This window comes from Nyctibius grandis, chromosome 31 (genome assembly GCF_013368605.1).
Source record: "Nyctibius grandis isolate bNycGra1 chromosome 31, bNycGra1.pri, whole genome shotgun sequence".
NCBI classification, from domain to species: Eukaryota; Metazoa; Chordata; class Aves; order Nyctibiiformes; family Nyctibiidae; genus Nyctibius; species Nyctibius grandis.
This window is the reverse complement of record NC_090688.1, coordinates 2,566,269-2,589,012: the sequence shown is the minus strand read 5'-3', so window position 1 is coordinate 2,589,012 and position 22,744 is coordinate 2,566,269. Positions and strand designations below refer to the sequence as shown.

The 22,744-nt window shown below is 46.7% G+C and overlaps 1 protein-coding gene across 1 annotated transcript in view; it reads right to left on the bottom strand.

The window, feature by feature from the left end:
- The window catches only part of LOC137674743 (fibrillin-2-like), a 99,270-nt gene that overhangs the window by 44,552 nt on the left and 31,974 nt on the right, over positions 1-22,744 (bottom strand). The window contains exons 6-8 of the mRNA XM_068420418.1: positions 17,018-17,215; positions 15,961-16,086; positions 6,356-6,481 (exon numbers count right to left, since the gene is read on the bottom strand). Coding sequence (XP_068276519.1) covers positions 6,356-6,481; positions 15,961-16,086; positions 17,018-17,215 — 450 coding nt within the window. The remainder of the gene's footprint in view (positions 1-6,355; positions 6,482-15,960; positions 16,087-17,017; positions 17,216-22,744) is intronic.

The window sequence follows — 22,744 nt, the reverse complement described above, 5'->3', positions numbered from 1 at the left end:
CATTCCTGCTCTAGGCTGAAGCCTTGGCTGCAATAGTCCTTTCCCTTGTTCTCACTTGTTGCAGGACAGAGCTGGCAGATCAAGGTGGTCACCCATCTCCTACACCACTTTGGTCAGGCTGGGGATCCAGGTACAACCCTTAGTCAGTGATCCCCGATGCTGTGCTAAGCAAGGACCTTTCTACAGCCACCGCTGTCCAGTGTGGTCCTGCACATCTCAGGCCTGGCAAGGACCTGCCTCTCCTTCCCAGAGCTGATTTAATGGCAAATATCCCACGTCCCAGCCTTCCCATGAGGAAGCATTCCCTGCCAGGTCCTAGTGGTCCCAGCATCTCTCGCTAAACAAATAGAGCTGTTCCCAGTCCCACATCCCTCCAGCCTGATCACTCCCATTCCCAGTGGATGCCTGTTTCAGGTCACGGGTTAGTTCCCACAGCCTGGACTGAGCTGGGAGGAGAACGAGCCCTGGATGGTGGTCAAAGCCCATGAGCCTGGCCAAAGCCACAGACACCAAGCCTGGCACTGGTGTTTGGTGCGTGTGGCTTCTGGACAAGGCCCAGGAGACTGAGGGTCTTTCACATGTCTAGCAGGCTCTGTCTGGCACCAAGTTCTCTAGGAAAACCTGGAATCTTCCACTCATTCATCTCCTGTCCTTGTTTCTCAAGTAAATTAATGAGGGGGAAAGTCTAGTCTGATTTGTCATCTGTGCCTCTAGACTGACATTAGCCAGCAGGCTGACACTTGCCTGAAATATAATTGAAATTAATTGCACGGAGCTGTTTGATCTGTGGGCTGTGGTTACGTTTCTTCTCTAATCACAGCTCAGAGGCTTACAGAGGACAGTGACCCCATTTAAAGCCAGGGTGACTAAACCAGCAGGTCTTTTCTCAGATACATCCTTTCCGCCGTTCTGCAGCACTGAGTTCAGCATGAACTAGTCCCTTGCACGAATCTTTCTCCACCAAAGAGACTTGCAGCAAGAAAGACAGAGTAGGAGAAGGGAAGCTTGAGTGAGGGGATCGAATGCAACGCTGGATTAGCTCCCAGTCCTAATGAAGGGAAGTACAAGCCACGTGGGCGCTTGGGTCATCTCAAGCCCTTGATCTCTGGCAAGTGGCAAGAGTGCAAGAGCGATGCCCACGTCTTTGCAGGTTCCAGAAGCTTCTGGAGTGTAGAAGAGGGACATGTTTCCAGAGCACATTGACAGGTTGCTGTTACGTAGCATCAGCACGCAGCCCACTCGTACTCCAGAGAGAAGCTGCTCTCTGAACAAGCCAGGGCAGGACAGTAGGGTCATTTGGAAAAGCTGCACCTCAAACCCTTGATGGGAGTTTAGGTAAGTGAGGGCTTAGGGCTGAGCTTAAACAAACTTCTAGATTTGAGGGTGGTAGTTTGGAATAAACCCTTTGGGCATTAAAGAGGACAGATCCCACCCGGCTCCTTCTGTTCTTCTGTGGGACATTTGCTGTCCCAAAAACTCTGATACACGGTGACAGCCAGACAGTTAATGGGGCAGGAGTGATGTGGAGAACGCAACCTCTTTCCCCCCAGACAGACACGTGCTGACAGGTTTGACAAGGCAGGGAGGTCACAGCAGTTTGTGTAAGGGAGGGAATGGCCCAGCCCTTATTCATCTGGACAAACGTTTATTAAATTCAGCTGTTGCTGCTGCAGTTTATAATAATCTCTCTCAGAAATGAAGGTCAGAACTAATTGAAAACTCATCTGGAGCTGCCTTGGGCAGAGAGAGAAGGGTGGATGGAAAGAACAGTGGGTCCCTGCAGTCCCTCTGTGACCTCCTGCAGGACCACCCACATGCTGGAGGTAGGAGCACAAAGCCGTCGCGGTTTGGTTCTGCCTTTCTCCGCAGCTGTGAAGGGAACAGGTTTGCACAATAACCTCAGGAAATCAGATAAAGCTGCAGGCGAGAAAGGAGGTAAAATTCCACATGAGATTAAACAGTGCACAGAGGTGGGGGATAGAGCCACAGGTCTGTTGAAGGTCTCTGATTCAGAGGCTGTGGGTGCTTCAGAAGGTCCTGCCAGGAGCCAGTAGAGCAGGAAATTGAGCTTGGCCTGCTTACAATAGTGGGACAGGACTGACTCCAAGCTGGACCTTCCTGCTGGGGTCTGGCAGAGCCTGCACCCATCTGCTGGGCCATGATGCCCTGGGGTGTGTGTCCTGATGCCCAGGAGAAGCCCCACACCAGGAGCTGCACCCTCTGAGTGACTAACTAGCATGGCTAATCTCCATCTTCCCTTTCAAGTTGGACATCCTCTCTGTGGTATGCACAAGGTGTCTGCTGTGCACCTCCAAGGGATTTTGCAACTTTCATCCTGATGAAAATCTGGTTTGTCCCTTTGGTGGTGGGCAGGGAGAGATGGAGGAATAGAAAGTGCTGGTACAGCTTCCCAGGAAAGAACTTTAAAGGGTGAGTATTTCTCTCACTTCGTGTCTTGTCAAGTACAGAAACTGAGAAGCTCAAGTGACCAAACCCAAACAAACTCCTGGTTGCAAAAGTCAGTTGGCTCTGACTACAAAGGACCTGAGGGCTGTTAGCTCAGCAGGGAGCTGCAACACAGCAGCAAGTAGCCAAAGGTCTCCCACCCAAGATGTCCAGTGGTGCCTGGTTTGCAAGGACGAAGGGTGCAAAAGGAGCCTCATACTGCGGTGAGGACACTCAGTCTAGACCGACTGATGCCATCATATGTTCTCTGTTTCTGGAAAACTGACCAATTTCATTCCTGTCTGGGTAATATTAAGCTTGATGGTGGTGTCTGTCTCATTGAAGGGTCACGCCAAAATGAAGGCACGAAGTGTCCCTCTGGGCACAGCTCCCCCCAAACTGCAATATCCACGGTACACCTTGGCCCCCGATGCTCCTGCAGGCGAAGCGCTGGGTGTTACTGCAGGACAGTTTCTTTGCTGGCAAGCGCTATAATTCACTCCCTCCCTGGCTGTTCACTCTTCTCCAAATTCACCTCCCACTTCAACTGTTATAAGGTTGGTGTATAAACGCATCCCTGGAATGATCTGATAAAAAATGATTCTCTCTAGGGGGAGATGCTTGACAATCCAGGTCCCTGCACAGGTTTGCACTGGAGCCCCAGCAACTATGGAGCCTTCCTCCACCCTCTGGTCCCTGCAGACATCCAGGCAGAGCTCTGCTCGGCAACATCCCCAGCTCCCTCGATGCCTTGGGAGATGTCGGGCTGCTCTGCTCAGGGTCTCTCTCCAGCTCCTTATCCATCTATTTCGAGCCTATGACCCTCACAGCACTTCCCTTTTGTCATTTCTTGCCCTCATAAATATTATCTCCTCATATTTTCTTTTTCCTCTTGCTCTTTCCTTTCCTGGATAATGACCAAACTGGCTAAAATGGTTCTCCAGGCAGGAGAGCTCCTCAGTAACGTGCTCACAACCTTCTCTGAGCCCAGGACTTTGCAACAATAAGCAAGATCTGGCCCTACCCAGAACTTCAGGCAGTAAATCTGCTGATGTTGCCCAAGGAGAGATAAGCCCCAAATCTCTCAGAGCTTTGCTGCACTAGCAGGGAAAAAGAGCAAAGGCGGCAATGTGCAGGAGTGCTGACTTGCAATGAGCAAGGGAACACCGTGTGCACGTCTGGAAATGCATCTGAAAGGCCATTTTTCTCATTTGAAAATTATTCTTTTAAGCTGTTCTTGAAAAGCAACTCATCGTAGCAAAAAAGAAAAAAATCCCCCAGCCTGCTGGAGCAGATCCTCCTGCTGTCTGCAAAACCCCGAGCCTGTCTTTTACAAGCAGAAATGAATGAAACTGTTATGAACATGTGTGGAACTGGATTCTTCGTGTCAAGCACAGGTGGTTGAATCATTCAATAAATGTTCAAACTCTGACGGACTTTCTCCAGCTACGCCGCTGTTTGCATTTGACTGAGGCAGGCAGTGAAAGCAGCTAATGAGATTTGGGATCAACTCAAGCTCGGTGTCTTGCTGTTTCAGCTGCAAAAACTACAGGAGATTATTCAAATGCAATAAAAAGGTGTTTACTTAAAAGGGAGGGGGAAAGGGATGGGAATATATCAAGGCTGCCACCATAAAGTCACCACATACCCAGTGCTGGTGCCCCGTGATATACGAGACACTGCGGTTATCTCCAGCCTAAACATCTCCGAGGTGGCAGCATGACAATGTCTTCTGCTCTCTCCTGATACTGTTTGTGTTTGAAGGGCGGCCACATTATTTATTAATTTCCAATTTTACAAACTATTTACTTGATTTATTTCATAGGACGTAAATTGTGGGCTTAAACTACCATAAACTCTCAAAACGAGCACTGAAACCCGCCCCGAACGATAGAAGCAGGGTTTGCAAAATATGAATCCCAGGGCAACAACACCCCGATGGTAACTGTGCATCTTGCCAGAAAAAATACTGGCTGTCCCAAACTGTGACAGCACACTAGCAGCGTACATTAGCTCAGGGAAATGACTAGAGCATGATGTATGGAGCTCAGATGCAGTCATAGTCCACTGCAGCTAACTAAGCTTTGGACTATTTTTAAATTGGAGCTTTCTAATTTTATTTAGTTTTCATTTCTCGAAGCATTTGGTTTCAAGGAAAGTGGGGAAATGACTCATCCGACAGCCAGCACACCCCTCTGGGCTCATGGCGGGGTCTGGGAAACAGGGAGGAGAACTGCATTCTCATTAAAATCTATCAGATTCCCAACCAAGGTGACTCGTACGTTAAACTTTACAACATTTTTCTTCCCGGAACTAGAACGTGATTAATTTTTTGTCCAGGTTATATAAAAGATATATATTTTATATATATAAAAGAATTTGAAATATAAAGATATACAATAATTGGATATAAAAGAATTTGAAAATTATTTTTTTTCTGTATTAATTTCCAGGATTTTCAATATAAAGCTGTACCTAATATTTTTGATAGCACTAATAATGATCTTTGCCTTTTCTGTTCCAGTCCCTCTTTACAAACCCTCGCATCCTTGCCTTTCTACAGGCGAAGGAACTTTCTGATCAGTGAGACAAACCCTGGGATTCATTTTGACTAAAGTGCCCCTGCTGAGAGCAAGTAAACAGAGCGCTGATCTATTTATCACACAAACCATTGTCTGTTACAAAGAGAAATGGACCATCAAATATTTACAAGGCTTGGAAAGGCATTTTGATCTCTTAAACATGCAAGATTCATCCCAGGCTCTGTAGTCTGCAGGCGGGACAGCTCGTCAGGCTGGGGAAAGCTCGCCTGGACTCACGCCGGTTCTGGGAAGCTTTGAGCTACAGACACCTTGAGCCAAACTGGGATGGGGGTGAACGGGTATGGGGTGGCACACACCAGCCCCACCAAGCCCTTCGTGCGCTCTGTGGGATGGGGACTGTAAGAGTGGGATTTCCATACGGCCCTGGGAGTCATTTTATTGCCAGAAATCGGCTACTGTGGGAGGGAGGTGGGCTACAAGGTGATGTGGAAGAGCTTACACGACAGCCTTGTAAATCTCGTTCTCTCCTCCGGGTACAGAGGGGATCCAGACAACCAGCACAGCACAAAGCAACTCACTCCCGAAAGGTTGAGTTCAGTGAGATGAAGTCAATTGAGTCCACAGCCCTACTGATTACTGGCTTGGGGCAGGAGGGATTTATGAGCCATTACGTGTGGTCTAAGGAGGAAGGAGGAGGAGATGATAAAAGTCACCGGTTATTTGCACTGGTTATGCAAACACTTGGAGTAAACTTTTCCCCGCCTCACCTCTGCAACGCAAGCGGATGAATGTGCAGTTGGGGGATGTTCCCCATCACTGGGTCCCTCTTTGCTCCAGGAAGGCTCACCAGCCTTCTCTTGGCCTTACACACTCCACAACCACACACTGTACCTGCAGTTCAGCTGTAGGAGAGGACTGGTGTCTCTCCCCAGCTGACGTCTAGGGGTAGCGTCTGGGATTCTCCTGCTAGCTGGTGCAGTTCTGTGAGTAGGAGCACAAGGATCCTTCCTCAAACAGACCACTATCCCAGCCAGACACCTTCCACCCTAGTCCTCCTCCTAGGGTCCTCAGCAACCCCTTGTCAAACACTTGAAGCACTGAGGCACTTGCAGTCCAAGTTATGGAGATGGAGAAAGCCCTGGTCTGCAACAGCATCAAAACGTGTGACCAGGATGGACCATGTCAGCCACCGCACACGTAAGAACAGCACATGGCAAAGAGCATTTTCCAGCTATTGCAGGAACAACGCGCCCTTTGATTTGCAAATCTGGTGATCACCAGATAATGATATGCAAATCACCAGGTCTGGGTACCAGAGTGCGCTCTCTCCCTGTACCTGTGGCCCTGAGATCTATTTAGCGTCTTACCAATGCAGCGTGATCCATCAGGGCTGGTCATGAAACCACGTGGACACGTGCACACGTAGCTGCCCGCTGTGTTGGTGCACTCGCCGCCATCGCACACGCCGGAGATCGCGCCACACTCATCCACATCTAGAAAAGAACAAACCAACAGTGATTAGGTTTCCCTGCAAACCATCTCCTTTCCTATCAGCAGCGTGGATCCAGGACCAGAGCTGGGATCACAGAGGAGAGTAGATGGGGTTATGGGTTGTCATGGGATGTTTGAGACCATAAGTGGCCTCCTAGCAGTGGATACTCCATGGAGTCCTCTGCTTATGTCTACTGACAGTGTAGGTCTTTGGGTAGGCTGATCCAAACTGTTGAGCTCCCTAGAGTACAAAAGAAGCTTCAGGACAGAAACGTGTCTGTGCAGGCGCGTTATCAAGCATTGGAACAGGCTGCCCAGGGCAGTGGTGGAGTCACCATCCCTGGAGGGATTTAAAAGCCGTGTAGATGTGGTGCTGAGGGACATGGGTTAGTGGTGGCCTTGGCAGTGCTGGGTTAATGGTTGGACTCGATGATCTTAAAAGTCCTTTCCAACCAAAATGATTCTATAATTCTATGACTGGCTGGACAATAGGTCTCTCCATGTGACCTGGTGGCCTCTCTGAAAGCGGAAATGCAACATCAGAGACAACATCATGTTTTTAAAAAGCACTGGGCTCACGCATTATTCACCGAATTTCTCCATACAGGAGGGATTTGGTTCAATTTTAAGTACGTTCAGGCATGAAAATCCTGGTGAAAAGGTCTCTGTACTATCAGTTAGGCAAGGGGGGTCTGGAGATATCACTCTAGGGGTTCAGCTCCTCAATCAGCAGTCCTGTTTTAGTGTGAGCTGATTTGCATAACAATGCCATGAGCATGCCATAGTTTGAGCTATTTATCTCGTCACAGGGATGATAAGTGAGACAGAGAGAAACACTGAGTCCTTGGAGAGATCACACCTAATTATCCATGGCAATCAAAGAAGCACCACCCGCATTTGCAAGCCCTGCCACACACTGCTTCTCCAGCAGCCCGCTGCCACCAGTGTGAAGATATACCAGTGAGGTGCATCTATTTCGATGTAAGAGCAAGAAAAATAAGGACAATGCAACAAGATTTCGTCAAGGCGCAAGAGCTGGACTCAGACATCAGGGGACCAGGCAGCCCTAGTGCCCAGACATGTGGTAATAATTGCAGAAAGGTTACAAAAGTACCAAAATTCAGAGACAATCAACCCCAGTCGTGTAGCTTCTGCCATTTGAACTTAGGATGTGCTCTCCAAGCATCTGGCTAGTGCAGTTATATGGCAGACCACACGCTGAACACGGTGACTAGCCCCATTGCCAATGTCCTGGATGCCTGGGTCTGGGTCCTCAAACAGAGCATCTATATTTGAAATCTTGCTCAGAGTTAGATTTTAATCCACCGAAGAACTGAGCTGGAAAGATTCTCCATTGGGTTTGCTTGAGAGCTGTAGAGTTCTCCAAACTTTCCAGGCCATTTATATTACAACTTTTGAGAAAATTCTTGAGTTAATTATTTCTTTGGCTCTTTTTATACTGACTGTTTTAAGAGCTTCATATCCTTGTGAAAGTTGTGGTTAACAACAGATGGGAAACCACACAGAAAGCCTGAAAGCTGCAGCTTAACAAAAGTCAAACTGCGACAGAAAAGGGAGAGGATGGAGCAGAAAATTCAACAAGTACCTATACAGGTGATACAGAGAGGGACGGCCTATAACTTGTGTGTGCAGCTATCACTTGGGACCTGAAACTTGGAAAATGAAAGGGAAGAAAGTGGCAAATCAGCTGTTTTGAAAAGGACAATCTGTTTTCAACAAATTTTGATCAAAACATCAATATAATGAAATATACAGGGCCCAGCCACGCTTGTGGGGCACATGACTCTAAGGACTTGTCTGGGAGCAGGGTTGTAGGTTTTTTTTTCATTGCCAACTGAAATCTGTTTCAGAAGCTGAGATGGAATTAGATCCAACCTCTAATTAATCCACCCAAAGCACTCGGTTGGTGGTCGTGGTCCAGGTGGTGGTAAAAGGCAGAAGGAATATTTGCCTGATAGTTTTTACAGTGGCAAAAAAAAAAATGCATCTTGGCAATTGGGAGAATAAATTATTTCTGCTAAGCAACTTTATTTATTGTATTTTAAATCTATCATGCTGGTGTGAATGGATAAGGGGATTTTTATATGCAATTCAGATGCTGCCTGGGGCTGGCAAGAAAGTAATGAAAAGGAACTGGTCAAAGTCTACTCCTTCGAGGGGATTTTTCTGATGCGAAGAGCACAACAGCCTTGCACAGCCTGATGGCATTAGCATGTGTGGGGTTAGAGCTGCTGCAGGGCAAAGACTAATCTGCAAAAAAAAAAAAAAAGGCAGAACAGCAAAGACCTCTCATGTGGGAGAGGGAATGGAAGATGCCTTTGTAAGAGCTCATCTAGCAGTGATGAAGGCAGCATACGCACTTGGGAAAGTTACCTGAAGTCCCCCATCAGGGCAAGGGAAGGAGCAGAAGAAGTCTGTGCTGGGAGCCAGAAGACCTGGCTGTGACGATGGATGTGAGCCACAGTGACAGAGCTGAGAAAGGGACAAGAAATTTCTGCCCAGAGAAGTGGTGAGCTGTGTCCTGTCCAGCGTGAAACTGGGAAAAATGTGAGTTAGGAAGGCAATGTCTGACTGCAATCTCACAGTGCCATGCAGTGGCTAGCGATGCTAGTGCAGCCCTGAAGATGTATGGGAGAAACACCGACCAGAAGCAGGTAGGTGATGTTACCTCTTAACTAGGATCATCCCTGAATGCCACAGCTCTGTGTGGTGCCACCTCTTACAAGAGGATGGCAATGAAATGGAGGGGTTCAGAGTCTGGAGGGGGCGATTCAAGGTCTGGAAAAACCTGCCTGACGTTAAGGGACGAGCAGAACTCAGTTACATTTGTCCAAGAAACTCTGAGGATGTGATGGGATCATCAGAAAAGAGAGACACAAAGATGATGTTGAGAAAGCAGTGCTCTGCAGTCTCCAAAACAGAAGATGAAAACTGAAGTGGAGACATTATATATTCAGGCTGGAATGAAGCAGATAGATTTACACCAATGGTAAATGATCTTTGGCCTATGTACCCAGGGATAGGGCTGGATGAATCCATCCAAGGCTTGGGATGGATTCAACTCACCTAACAATGTCTGTAAAAGGATTCCCTAGCACAGGCACAAATCCAAGGGAGGACAAGGGGGCATGAAACCTGGCTGCACAGAGGTGACTCTCAAGGACTAAGCGTTGTCCTCAGTCCTCCAGAAACATCCTCATAAACTTCATTCTTCTCTCTAAAATTAGAGAGGCTGCCAGGAGCCTTCTGCCTCTGCGTCCCAGGCACTGACTCCACTACACCAGCCTTCGGCTGCAGCATGGGATAGCCATGGACATCTGATGATGACAATTAATTCACATCACCCCAAAGTCCCCACCTTGTTCTGAGGGAAAAGAGGTGTAAGAGGGTCTACACTGTTAGACCTCCAGAGAAAAAGACTGCAGAAATTATCTGGACAGTGGTGCATGTTGAGTTGTGGTCAGATGTGTTAGATGGTTACAGAGCAGGCATCTCCATCAGAGGTTTTACTAGATACCATTTACACTCAGTGGAAAGAAATAATCTCGTCCAGGCAGTAACCCATCACATCTGAATGGAAATGCCCAAAGAGAGCAGAAGAGTTTTGCCCTAAAAGTGACAGGTTTTCCTTGCAGTGAGACATAGTGAAATTCATCCCGCTCAGCTCAGCAACAGACCCTGACAATGGAGGTGTTTAAGATGAGCTGAGCTGCCTTTTGAAGTGAGGCATATGTGTGGACAGAGACCCCCCATGGGTGCTTCATGTGGTCAAAGAAATAATCTTCAGTCTCCCCTCCTTGCTCACACAACCTATTACAAACACAATTATCTTCTGTTTTACTTTGGCTACAACTCTGAGTCCTGAGGAATCAAGCGAAACCTCGATTTCAAGGTGTACAAAATTAAGCCCAATGCGCAGGGCAGGTTATACACTCATATATCAAGAGGGGAAGGCACATTCCTGTTTGGCTTCTTAGGAACTCTAAAACTATGCTTTCAGCTAGCCAAAGATTTCAGCCGCCTTTTGCAAGCAGCAGAGATATCCCCTCTTGTCCTTGCAGTGCTCCTTTAGCTCTTTGATGCTCAGAGCCCCTCCAACACACAGCCAGGACCTGAAACCTGGCAAGGCAGCAATGCAAATCTACAGAAAACACTTCCCCCACCTGGGCCCCTGCAGCGAGAGAGATTTTATCACTACAGCCTGCCCTGTCATTTAATTACAGGCCTGTGTTTGGTTACAATTTGCAGAACACTGGAAGGGAAAGAGCTTTATGAAGTAAAAGCTGGTTGTACTGTTAGAAATAACAGCTTAAAACTTCTGCGTAGCTCTCCTCAAGCTGGTTGTAGCAGAGGTCTGGAGGCCAGCTGATGGGCAGGCATCTTATTAGATCAATACTTATGACATAGCATCAAGAAAAAGAGTACGAGGTTGTGGGGGCAGCAACTACATTCCATTCTTAAGGAAAAAACAGAGTTAATTCAAAAGGTTAAATCAAACGGCAACATTTTTTTCCCCTTGCAAACCCTAGCTCAGAGGAGAGCAGTTAGCAACCCAAGAAGCAGGAAAAAAGCCAGAGTTTCTCAAGCCACCTCGCACATCCTGTACTTTGAGAAACTGAGCTCTGGGCTTTGTTGTTTCAGTTCTTCCCCACCACATTTGCCTTCATTATTTTCTCTTGGTAAAGTGTCTCATAGTTTTGATTCATTCAGAGCTGGAGTCCATGGAGAGCTTGACACAGTGGGATGGATATGTACACCTCTCATTAACACCCAGCTGCCAGCTCTGGGGAGGGAATTCTTCCAACTCCAACCTGGCTACTTCACGACTTTTCCAACTCTCTGTTAAAAATTAAAGCAATATTCTGCACACTCTGCTCTTCAGACAATGGCAGGATTCAATGCAAACGTTGATTTTGGATCTGGTCTCCAACTTGCTGGGTTGGAGTTGGCCTGATCATTGAGGCTGAAAATGCTGGAAGCCAAAGGCTACAGAGCTTCAGAAAGAGAGTTGCAGTCTGCAAAGCCCATCCAACTCGGGTGCCCACAGACATGTTGAAACCCCAACTTTTCCATCTGCTAAAAAAAACCCAGGACTTGATGGAGAAAACATCTCTGTGTCACGTAGCAGAGGTCATGCCTCATCAGTCCTCTCTCGTGCAGCTCACGGGACTCTCAGACCTTCCCTTCCAGAAAGCACAAAGAAACCACAGAGGAGAGTAATGGAAGTCTCCAAACCACACCAAATCCATGGAAATGAGCTTTTAATGGATCCAAACAATGAGCTCTTCTGTAGACATTTTGTAAGAAAATTGAAAACACGCTAATAAAATGGCTATCGTGTTCCATTCGTAAGGAAAGTGGGCCAGCCTACCCACTCTGCTCATGGAAAATGAAGGAAAGCTCCCTCCGAGTCAGAAACATGAATGAGATTCAACAGAGTGAAAAATAGACCCTTGTCTTCATTAGGAAATTTGGAATTTTGCGTGGTGGTGACAAAAGACTAGCCCCTAGGGACATAAGTAGCATCTAACCCATTACCCTACAAGTGCTAAATAGAAAGGGCGAGTAAAAAGAGGTGAGATTTGTAGTTAAAGGATCTGTTCACCCTTGGCAGAATCTGTCTCCTGGAGATGCCAAAGACCATCAAGAAGGATCTGCCCTGGATGGATTTGAACAGAGCCTGTTGCACAAAGCATGCAGTGCCTTTCCCTCCCTTGCCTGGTGTTTCTCCATGTACTTTTTTGTATCTTGTATGTTATCATCCTGGAACAATTTTGGATGCAAGACACTTATTCCTTTTGGGGCATTGGAAAGCATCCTGGGTGAGGTAGGGGCATTACATACTTCACTGATAACGGAGCTGGCTTAGCGTTTTGTTACGCAGCAGAGGAAGGGCTCTTAAGGAAAGCAGTTAAATTATTGGCAGAGAACTGCTGAAATTATGGAAGGAAAAGCTTTATTCAGTCAGTGATTCCACCCTTAAGAACATGCCGTGGAATTGTTCCCTTAAGTGTAATTTTTACGGTTGCTTCCAGGATAATTTAAAAATGTCACTCTGTGTAACACTCCCCCCACTTCCCTGTGATTTATTGATAAAGGTCTTTGTAGCAGGAAGATGCATCTGATTTCAGCTTTGATGTTTCCTTTCTGCATTTCGCACCATTATTGCCAGGAGTGCTTTCTTGCATCCTCCTCAACAATTCTTTTCTTCCAGCAGTGTTAAGAAGTCAGCTGGGTATAAGCAAGCCCTTCTCTCAGAGTTCACACACTTCTTCCCCTACAAACCTCAACAGAACCTGCTCTTTCCCAGTTTCCCCCTAGTATCAGTCAATTTAGCCACAAGCTGACAACATCTGCCCTCCTTGCTCATCTTTTTCTACAAACACAACACGAACACAATCCTTTGGCACTTGCAAAGCAGCCTTCCTCTTCCCCACCCTCAGTCCACCCCCCATCACTGCTGGGTTTCATGAACTGCTTATATCTTTCAGAAAGTGAGCAGGCAACTCCCTGTGCCAGAAATTTCTCATTATATATTGCACAGCCCCAAGCTCAGGAACTCTTGATCCCTCAAGCTCCCTCACAATACAATGAACAAAGGCATAAAATAAGCCACTATTTGAAAGTGTCACATTCATTAGAGATGAGCTGCAGAAACAACTGTGGAACTGAGCAACCCTGAACTTGGAGGATATTTAGGTTCAAATCCAAACTCGATGTCATGTGCGTGTTTTCACATTTTGCAGATAGAAAAAGGACATAGTTTTCCATCTGGGGTTGACTGAAATTCATTCAGTGTATCCAGCTGCAGCCCCCTCGCATACCTGGGAGACCAGGGCCTGAGCTGGCCTCTACTATCAGCACAGAAGATCTTGCATAAGAAAAGCATCTTTATTCTTCAGGGATTCAGGGGCTGAAAATGGAGCCTTGATTCCAGGTGCCATTTGTGTTAAGAGATAAGTATCACTATGGGAAACGAACAACATTATCTCTACTCCTGCCCATTCCCACCAATAAACAGCCCAAAGAAGATTAGTGGTACATGCTGCTGCGTTAATGAGGGAGACATCATTAATCAGCAGACTCGGTGACACGGGCTCTGACCTTTGGCTCAAACACAATCCCATCTGCTGACTTCATTCCCCAGGAGGAATCTTCTAAACAGAAAATACAAGCTCCTGGGAACTCGGGAAGTATTTAACATAGACATTTAAGCTAGTTTTAATATTTCCTGTATGCTAGGCTTGGATAAAGAATCTGAAAACAAGAGGAAACCATCTCCTCTTCCTAAAGCAAGACAGTCTCAGTGCAAGCTGAGAAATCACTGCTTGCCCCAGCTGTAAAGTTAGCACAAACAGACTCACCAAGGGAACTCCTGCAGCTTTGAGATTTTAGGCTTGGAGCACACCCAGATAAAGAAAATATCCTCTTATGCCTGTGGTCGTTATTTTGATTAAAACCCTCGGTTGAGTGAGGAGGTCCCTTGGACTGGTACAGCTACTTTGGCAGTACAATTTCAGCAAATCAGGAATTTGGTGCTTATCAGCTGTACCAGTTTGCTCCTGATGTATCGAAGCATGGAGCAAACTCTGAGACAGGGCCCAGATCTTCCTGTGTTTATAAAGGTTTAGCAGCAGATGAACCCTTACAAGATCCTGGCTCTCTATTCCCTTATTCATATAGTTTTAGTGACTCATGGAGTACGTGTACTAGAGGGGAATGGTGATAACCCAGACAAAGGCATCCTCTTCACCTGCCTGGTGGGGATGTGCTGGTGATTCACATCTGGCAAACAAGCCCTCAAAAACAATCTCAACCCTGTCAGTTTAGAGCATCCCTCATGTTTATGTCATTCTCACCGACATTCCCTAGGTCAGTAAATCATACCAAAGGAAAGCATCCTCTTTTGGTGGTCTCCTTAGCAATCGAGGTAAGATAAGTGATGGAACAGACACCGTAGATGCTGGGGATGGCTCTTTATGGCTGTTCAGGAAGGAGGGTGAAAGGAAGCTGTTTATGGCTGCATCATGCTGCTTTTGCAGGCGTTCTGGGAAGCAGGGACCCACGCAGAGGCCCCTCACATCTGGATGACAGATTCAGACAATGGATTGTTTTTAATCTTGGTATATAGGAGATTCCAGCTAAACTGATTTCATATGTGCTTTGCCCGGTCCCCAGCCAGCACGGGTGAGGCAGATGAAGGCAAGAACAACTTTTTGTGTCCTGAGGTTAGGCCCATGGTTCTAGTGCAGTCCAGCCTTAGCCCACTGGCCAGGACATCACTGGGTATGGGGAACTGGTTCTTCACCCGAGATGCATGTAAAAAGGCTGTTTTGGATTCTACCAATTCCAAGCCCTTGGATGCCAGAGCACTGCAAGAAGCCCTGCTGTTAAAATTTTAGAAAGTCTCGTGGCATCCTGCCAAGGAAGATCCACAGACACAGATGTCTTCTCAACATAAAAGAACGTCCATCCCCCACCGAAGGATTAACCTCTGTAGCTGGTGTCTCACTTTGGAAAAGTTTTTCTGAAGGGCTGAACCCAGGTCACATGGCATGCACTGACACAGAGACTACTAGAATTATCCTAGCAAGGAAAATGTCTGGATTGCAGGAGGGTGGGGTATGGGAACAGTCACCTGGAAGCAGTGATGTTCCTTTCCCTGAGAAAAGACTGTTGGGAGAAACCCCCGAGACAACGTATGCTGTCAAACTCATGGTACCATGGGGGTGGGTTGCTGTGATGCTGACTGCTTTAAGTGCTCTCTCTGTGTAACTTTGCCACCTGGAAACAAATTCCAGGTTAAATGTCTGGATTCTAACACATTCATCATCCCTGTCTTGGTTACAACAGAGCCTTGGAAAGCCTTCCTCAAGCCCAGCTAGGTGGGACGCAGTCACACCAGCCCAACAAACACAATTTATCCCTAAAACAGCAAACACAGGCCAACAGTGTTCCACTAGGGCATGCAGGAAAGAACTTTAACAACCAAGGCAGGAAAAGTTTAATGCTGTTTTCCTTTTCATTTGCCAGATGTTTGGAAAAATACAACAAATGTTTACTCCCCTACTTCTGAGGGGTGAAGACTGCCTGGCAAGGTATGGTCTGGCCCATGAGAACTGCTACAAAATGCCTGGGGAGAGTGTGTCCTTCCCATGGGGGTCTGCACACCTCTCAGGGGGATGCCGAGCAGCGATAAAGGAGATGCTGAGACTGGACCTTAAGGAACTGGAGCCAGACTCTCAAAATAGCATGAAGAGGGCTCAGATTGGTGGCACTGTGAGAGTTAAACATACCGACTGCACCTAATCCTTGCCTGTGCTCCACACTTGCCAGCCTTGGAGATGCCCTGTGAGCAGATAGATTCTCCAGTTTTTAAATGCCCTTGTGCTCTCAGAGTGTGTCTGGGAACCCAGTGCTGAGCAGTCTGGTGAAGGCGTGCAGGAGTCTGCAGTCTTACCTTCACATCTGTGGCTGGTCTCACTCTGCTTGTGTCCCGCGGGGCATTTGCACTCGTAAGAACCCACTGTGTTGATGCAGTTACCACCTTGACAGAGGCCAGGAATGGCTTGACATTCATCCACATCTACAGGAAGAAGAGCAAAGACGTTAGAAATTGCAGCCATTGCAACAGATGTTCAGTCCCAGCATGGTGGGAGTGCTGTGAGAAAGAAGCAGCTTTGCTCCAAGTAGGTGGATTTACATTTCCTGATGCAATTACCCATTGGATTATAGTAGAGAGAAGGTGAAGGACAGAAGATGGACATAAAGATATTGCTGGCTTATCTACACAAGCAACAGGGAGGCAAAAATATAGTAATGTTTTCCACAGCAAATATCAATGTGTCTACTCCCTCATGGTTCATTCCAGGCTGGTAGCTGAGTTGGGGAGGAGAATTGCTTTGGTGGGATGTCCTCCTGCAGCCTTCAGAGAGCAACACCAGCTGCAGGGCAGAGAGGGGAACTTATGGACTGTGAGGTTTTGCTCTTCGGCCTCGTCCCTGGAAGGCTCATCCTGCAGCCATGGTTTCCTCATCGCTGAAGGGACACTGTGCTTTCCAAAGCGCCTCAGGAAGGCCTCAGTACTTGCTGCTAGGACCAGCATGCTCTATCAGTCACCTGATACAAGTGCTGATCATGTTCCAGTGCTGCGACAGAAGCTCCAACAATAGCAGCACCACAGAATGAGGGTGTATTGAAGGCTCAATGAGCAACTTATTTTTAAGCCTGAAGAAACATTAACCTGATTCACTACATCTTGTGGGATGGAGGATGTCACCTGAGAACCACAGCATGGCCAGAATATTTAATTGAGCTAAGATGATCTTACATGATCCCATGGGAGACCCAAGGTCCATTGTGATGCTCTGTGACATACAATGGTGGATTCAGCAAAGCTTACACAGATAGCTGTTCTCTCTTGGGGCTCCTCTCATCTACAGTCATTCCTCACTTGCCCTTTCAGTGCACATCAGAATGGATAAGGGAACATCCTCTTAGAGGTTCATGGCTTTTACCTTGGCAGGCTCCAGTACGAATGTTGGGAATGAAACCTCGGCGGCAGGGGTGAGGCTGGGCAGGGCACATCTCACATGGGTGACCCCAGGCCCGTCCAATGGTGGCACAACACATGGTCTTGGTGCAGACGATCCCACTGAGTTGGCCCTGGCACATCTGGTTATTTACTTGGCTAAAGCAGGGACCAGTACGATAGTCTGAGGGAGAAGAAAAACATCCACAGGTTAGATCGAGACCCAAACACAAGGTTTTCTGTCTAACACAGAGTCCCTATTCCCCTTCCCACCAGCACAGCCATTTGAGTGCAAAGTCAACAAGTCTGGAAAAAAAAAAATCCGCAATCATGAAAAGCACCAAAATTTAAGACCAAGCTGGAGATCAGTACTAGTATTGGTGACCTTCTTTCTGCTGTATGTTTCACGTAATCATCTAGAGGTTCTCCAAGCCAGCTCTTCCTGGTCTCCCTCAGGCTCATCCCCTGAGCTACACTTATACTATGTTTTGAGTCACTCTCTTTAAGTACTGACCCTAAAATGAACTCAAAATATGAAGTCAGGCAAAGAGGCAATTTGAGGGCTGCAAGTTCACCGGTTCTGTGGAACTGCTGGGGTCAGCAAAGCAATCAAACTTCATTTTAGTTAGGGGCAAAGATGCATATGGAGATGACGTGGTACAAGCACCTCTCATGGACAGTCTTAGGGCCTGCCAGTCCATATAACATAAATAGAGAGGATGATGGCGATGTCTTGCTGTCAGATCACTTCTACTTGGCTTGCAGAAGAAGAGTCCTACATCTCACCCACAAAACTTTCTGGGAGAGAATTCCCAAACCTTTCCCCATAATGTCTACTGTAAATCCTGCAAAGGGATGTCTACGCTCGCTGGCAGTCTCTGTAAAGGCAGCCTCCTGCAGTAATACACATCATTGTGATTAATTTCTTCGGTTTAACTCTTAAAGGTCCCCTGGTAATATTAACTAGATCTGTAAAACCCAGATGCTGCAGAAACAACCAGCCTGTTTCCCATTCCCAACCAGGATCCTCCTATACCTTAAAACCAAAAAGGTTTTGAAGGGCTTGTTTGCACTAAGGAGTGTGGTTTTGCCACTGTCTGGGCTCTCATGACCCTTGATTAGGGATATTAGCACAGCAGGCATTCATCAGGAAACAAAATTCTTAAACAAGAGGGTTTTTTTCCTTCTGCTGGGAATAGACCATTGCATGCAAGTGTTTGATCTGTGGCTGGAAAAAGGACCTTTAACCATGTTAGTGTCAGACCAGAAAATTCCACATTAACTCTCTAAGGAAGTTAGGTGTTGGTCAAACAGCTGTTATTGCAGATAGTCTGGCTAAGATTTGCAAAGTTGCTTAGAGAATTGTGATGTTGGAGTGCCCAGTAATTAGTAATTGACTGTGAACCCAAGTCCCTGCACCAGTACACAGGTTAGCCCACAGCTGTCTTTGCAGTGAAACATTTGGATTTGACATGTGAAGCAACAAGAAACTTGTGTGGAGGGTGGTTATACCTAAATCGTGAGCCATGGGCAGCACTGACACCTACATCTAGAGGTTAACAGTCCTGTTTCCAGAAATATCTTAGTATAATATAGACACTCAACAAAGCAAAGCTCCATTTCTTGGCCTGCAAGTTCTCACAGAATCACAGAATCGATCAGGTTGGAAGAGCCCTCTGGGATCATCGAGTCCAACCATTGCCCTGACACCACCATGTCAACAAGACCGTGGCACTAAGTGCCATGTCCAGTCTTTTTTTTAAAGACCTCCAGAGATGGTGACTCCACCACCTCCCTGGGCAGCCCCTTCCAATGGCTAATGACCCTTGCTGAGAAGGGTCACATACAAGTCTTTCCACACATGATCTTTGCAATCAGCTCCCTTCTATTGAAATCCTGACACGTGCACAAAGAATAAAAACCAAGGAAAACCATTAAACAGACGGTTTGAGACAGAAAGCTTTCTCCCACAAGGTACGTTTGTATTATAACCACATTGGTAGAACCTACATTTGCATGAAACCCTGAAGGAGTGGCTTTATCCTCAGCTGTAAAAGATTATCTGGAAATGCTGGTAATTACAGCAGGTTTTAGACTGACAATGCCTGTGTTGATGAGCCTTCCTCACTGCTCTTGCTTGTGCTGAGTAATTACTGTGTGAGGTTCCTCCATGTTATAATTGTCTCATCTGGCATAAGGGCAAGCATTAGCTATGTGGAAACCACACAAAAAATCCTCCTCTATCTCTGGGAAAGAGCCAATTAGCACAATAACTGCTTATTTCCAGCTTAATGCTCCCTCTGATTTGTATTTCTTGAGCAGCTGAGAGCACAGTCATACTTAAAAACTAATACTGATAGAGGTGTCAAAAGAAGTTTAGTCTGTGGATGTCACCGAGAGGTAAACAGCAAGAGGGATCTGAGAAAAAAGGGGCAATGAAATGAAGTTACATTGGTATAAAGGTGAGATGATCTCATAAAAATGCCTTTATTTGGAAATCAGAACAGAAATACCTACTATGTTTGCAAGGGTGAGTTACCAAATAATCATCTTCTTTGTGACCCAAATTTTAACAAGGTACCAAAGCACATGGTCCTCATTAATGTCTCCTGCCATGCCAAGTTTAATGCTTTAGTTTGTTCTACTTTATTCCTAGAAAAGAAATCAACAAAATTTGAGTTGTTTTCTCACTCATTGTCTTTTTTTAGAAAACTGAGAGGCTCTGGCTCAAATGTTCAACCTTGAGGAAAAGACCAAGGACAGCTCTTTATATCCACAGCAGTGAACAATTTAAATCTTCTCAATGATCAGACCCAAAGAACTATGAAAGAAAGTGCTTTGTGATTCTATATCAATGGAGTGATCAACTCAGTAAAGACAAAAAAAGCTAACAGACTGTCCTAAAGTAGTAGGAGAGGACTAAAGAACGAAAGAGAGAGCATCATCACTAAACTCACAGTTCGCTTCCATCCTGAGGGGTGCTCGCAGTCCTAGCCCCCACCTGAGAGAGCAGCTAGCAGAACTGGGAAAGGATGAGGAAAGGGCAGCAAGGAGGATCAAAGCTGTGGAAGGGTTTATATATGAGGAACAGCTGCACTGGTTAGCAGTGATCAGCCTGAAAAAGAAACACCTGGAGGAAGACCTGACAGCAGGGTACAAAGTCATGAGTGGCCTAAGGAGGAACAGACTTGCAAAGCCAGGACTAGGAAGTATCACAGGCAGATAAGAAGTGATGCTGGCTCAAGAGAAATTGAGGAAAGTAGTTCTTCAGGCAACATATAAGTTAAGGGGAAATCTTCTAACAGAGGATGTTGTGAACTGTCAAAGATTGTGAGCTACAGGTGCCTGGAGCCCAGGAAAGTCACAGAATCCCAGAGTGATTGGGGTTGGAAGACACCTCTGGAGACCATCCAGTCCAACCCCTGCCCAAGCAGGGTCACCCAGAGCACATTGCACAGGGTCGTGTCCAGGCGGGTTTGAATATCTCCAGAGAAGGAGACTCCCCACCCTCCCTGGGCAGCCTGTCCAGGTGCTCTGGCACCCTCACAGTAAAGAAGTTTTTCCTCATATTCAGACAGAACTTCCCGTGTTTCAGTTTGTGCCTGTTGCCCCTTGTCTTGTTTCTTGTCTTACAGAGGAAGATCATAGAGGATGGCCCTGTTCCTATACTGTTCCCCAGACACTAGCTTATGGACACTGCCAGAGCTTTGAGGCACAAGCTCATCCCAGGCAGCAGCCCTCAATCCACCCTTGTACCACTCTCTAAGCCTTCCAGGCAGGTAAATTTTAGAGTTGGTTTTGGTTCAGTGTTGTGCTGCAGCATCACTGCAGCTGGAGCGTGTGTTAGATAAGAGTGCTCAGGTGGGCCAGAGCTCTGGGTGAACGTGGCAGTGCCTCTGCACTTACAGCGAAACATTTTACGTGCTATTCTGAAGCCTCGTTAACCCGAGGACAATGCAGAAACCTCTAATAAAGAGGGCTTGCTTTCCCCCTTCCCTAGTCAAAAGGAGTGTGGAGAAGAACATGCGGCTGGTGTCATTGTGGTGTGGACCTACAAAAGGCTCTGACTTAGAAAATCAGATCACATGAATGTATAACCCAAAATCGACGCACGGCAGCACTCTACAGAGGGGAAAGGGGCAAACTCGCACCTCCCACGTCGTCTCGCTGGATGCACCGCGGCAAGAATTCCTTGAGGTTGATAATGAAAGCGCGATGGTAAGGAGAACACCCCCTTTTAAACAAATAATTGACAAAAATAGATTTTCATATGTAGATTACTTCTTTGGAGGGAATGAAGCCAAGGGAATTACAGTCTGGAGTCCAGAAAGGCTGGCTGCATTCCAGCTCCCAGCTGTTGCTAATTTTAATGGTCAAATTATTAAATTTTTAATGAGGCACCAATCAAATTTTGTTAAGGAAATATGCACTCTTAGGAGATGTCTAAACCCTTTTACAGTCTATGTATGAGATCCCATCTTCCAGGAACCCTGTCGCAGGTAGGTGTCCTTCAGAAGTTTGGTCTTTGCTGGTCCATTTCTTAGAAAAACAGAGCTGAGGAGCCTTCCTCCCTGAAAGCTGAGATTTCTTCCTAGTCCCTCTTTCAAGCTCACTCGGCCTTACAATACCAGTGTCCAGTGGTAGGACATGGACGAGTTCCACCTTTCCATCTGCAGGTAAAGTTCTCATTGAAGAGATTGCATGAAATACTGGATCAGGCTTTGTTTTGGGAATCAGCCAGAATTTTTTCACCTCTACAGAAGAGACTTTTAACACAGCAGGACCATACATATCTGGGCCTTTACCAATCACTTGTAGCTGCAAAAAACACATCAGCTCACTGCCTGACTTAACCTCTCCAAATAGAGTTTTGCAAACAGTAACATGGGACAGACTGGACATGGCACTTAGTGCCATGGTCTAGTCGACATGGTGGTGTCAGGGCAATGGTTGGACTTGATGATCCCAGAGGGCTCTTCCAATCTGGTTGATTCTGTGATTCTGTGATTCTGTGACATCAGCTTCTCTCCCAGCATCTCTCATCAGCCTCATCCCTGCACTGATCTGATTTTTCTTTCTTGCCCCCTTAATTTCAAAGCAGACTGTGCTCAGCGCATCCAGTCTGTAGATTTCTTATCGCCGCAGAGTTCGGTTACTATTCATGCCTACTTGTCTTGAGCAGCCAGCAAAGAGTGAGAGCACTCAAATTGCGAAAGGCACCAAGGAATCGGGAGTTGAAGTGTCAACGTGTTTGCATTAACCACAAGAAATCTGACTCCTTGCTACGCTCTTTGTTTTCAAACCCTCATCTCCCCCCACGTACGGCTTCGAAGCACCACCAAGCCTGGAGTGGGAACCTTTGCAGATGCTGCAGAGCCAGGTTGGGGCTACAGTGAGTCTTACCTACTCAACCCTACAGCCAACACAGGCCCCAGATGCGCTCCGAAGAGGAAGTGTAACAGGAATAGACCTCATTCCCAGTTTCCATGTTTGGCTGGTTGGCATGGAGATCAGGAACCCCTTTAGCTAATGGATGGTCATTCCTGACAACTCCAAGCCGCAAACCCCTTGGGGAGTTCACGGGTGGGATCCATGCCATTACACATGCTCTTACACTGAGCCACACTATTCCACTTGCAAACAGCTTCCTCAAAATATCCCTGTAGACATTTTTAACTTTCCTAATTAGTGTGTCTAGGATGTAAGAGGAGGA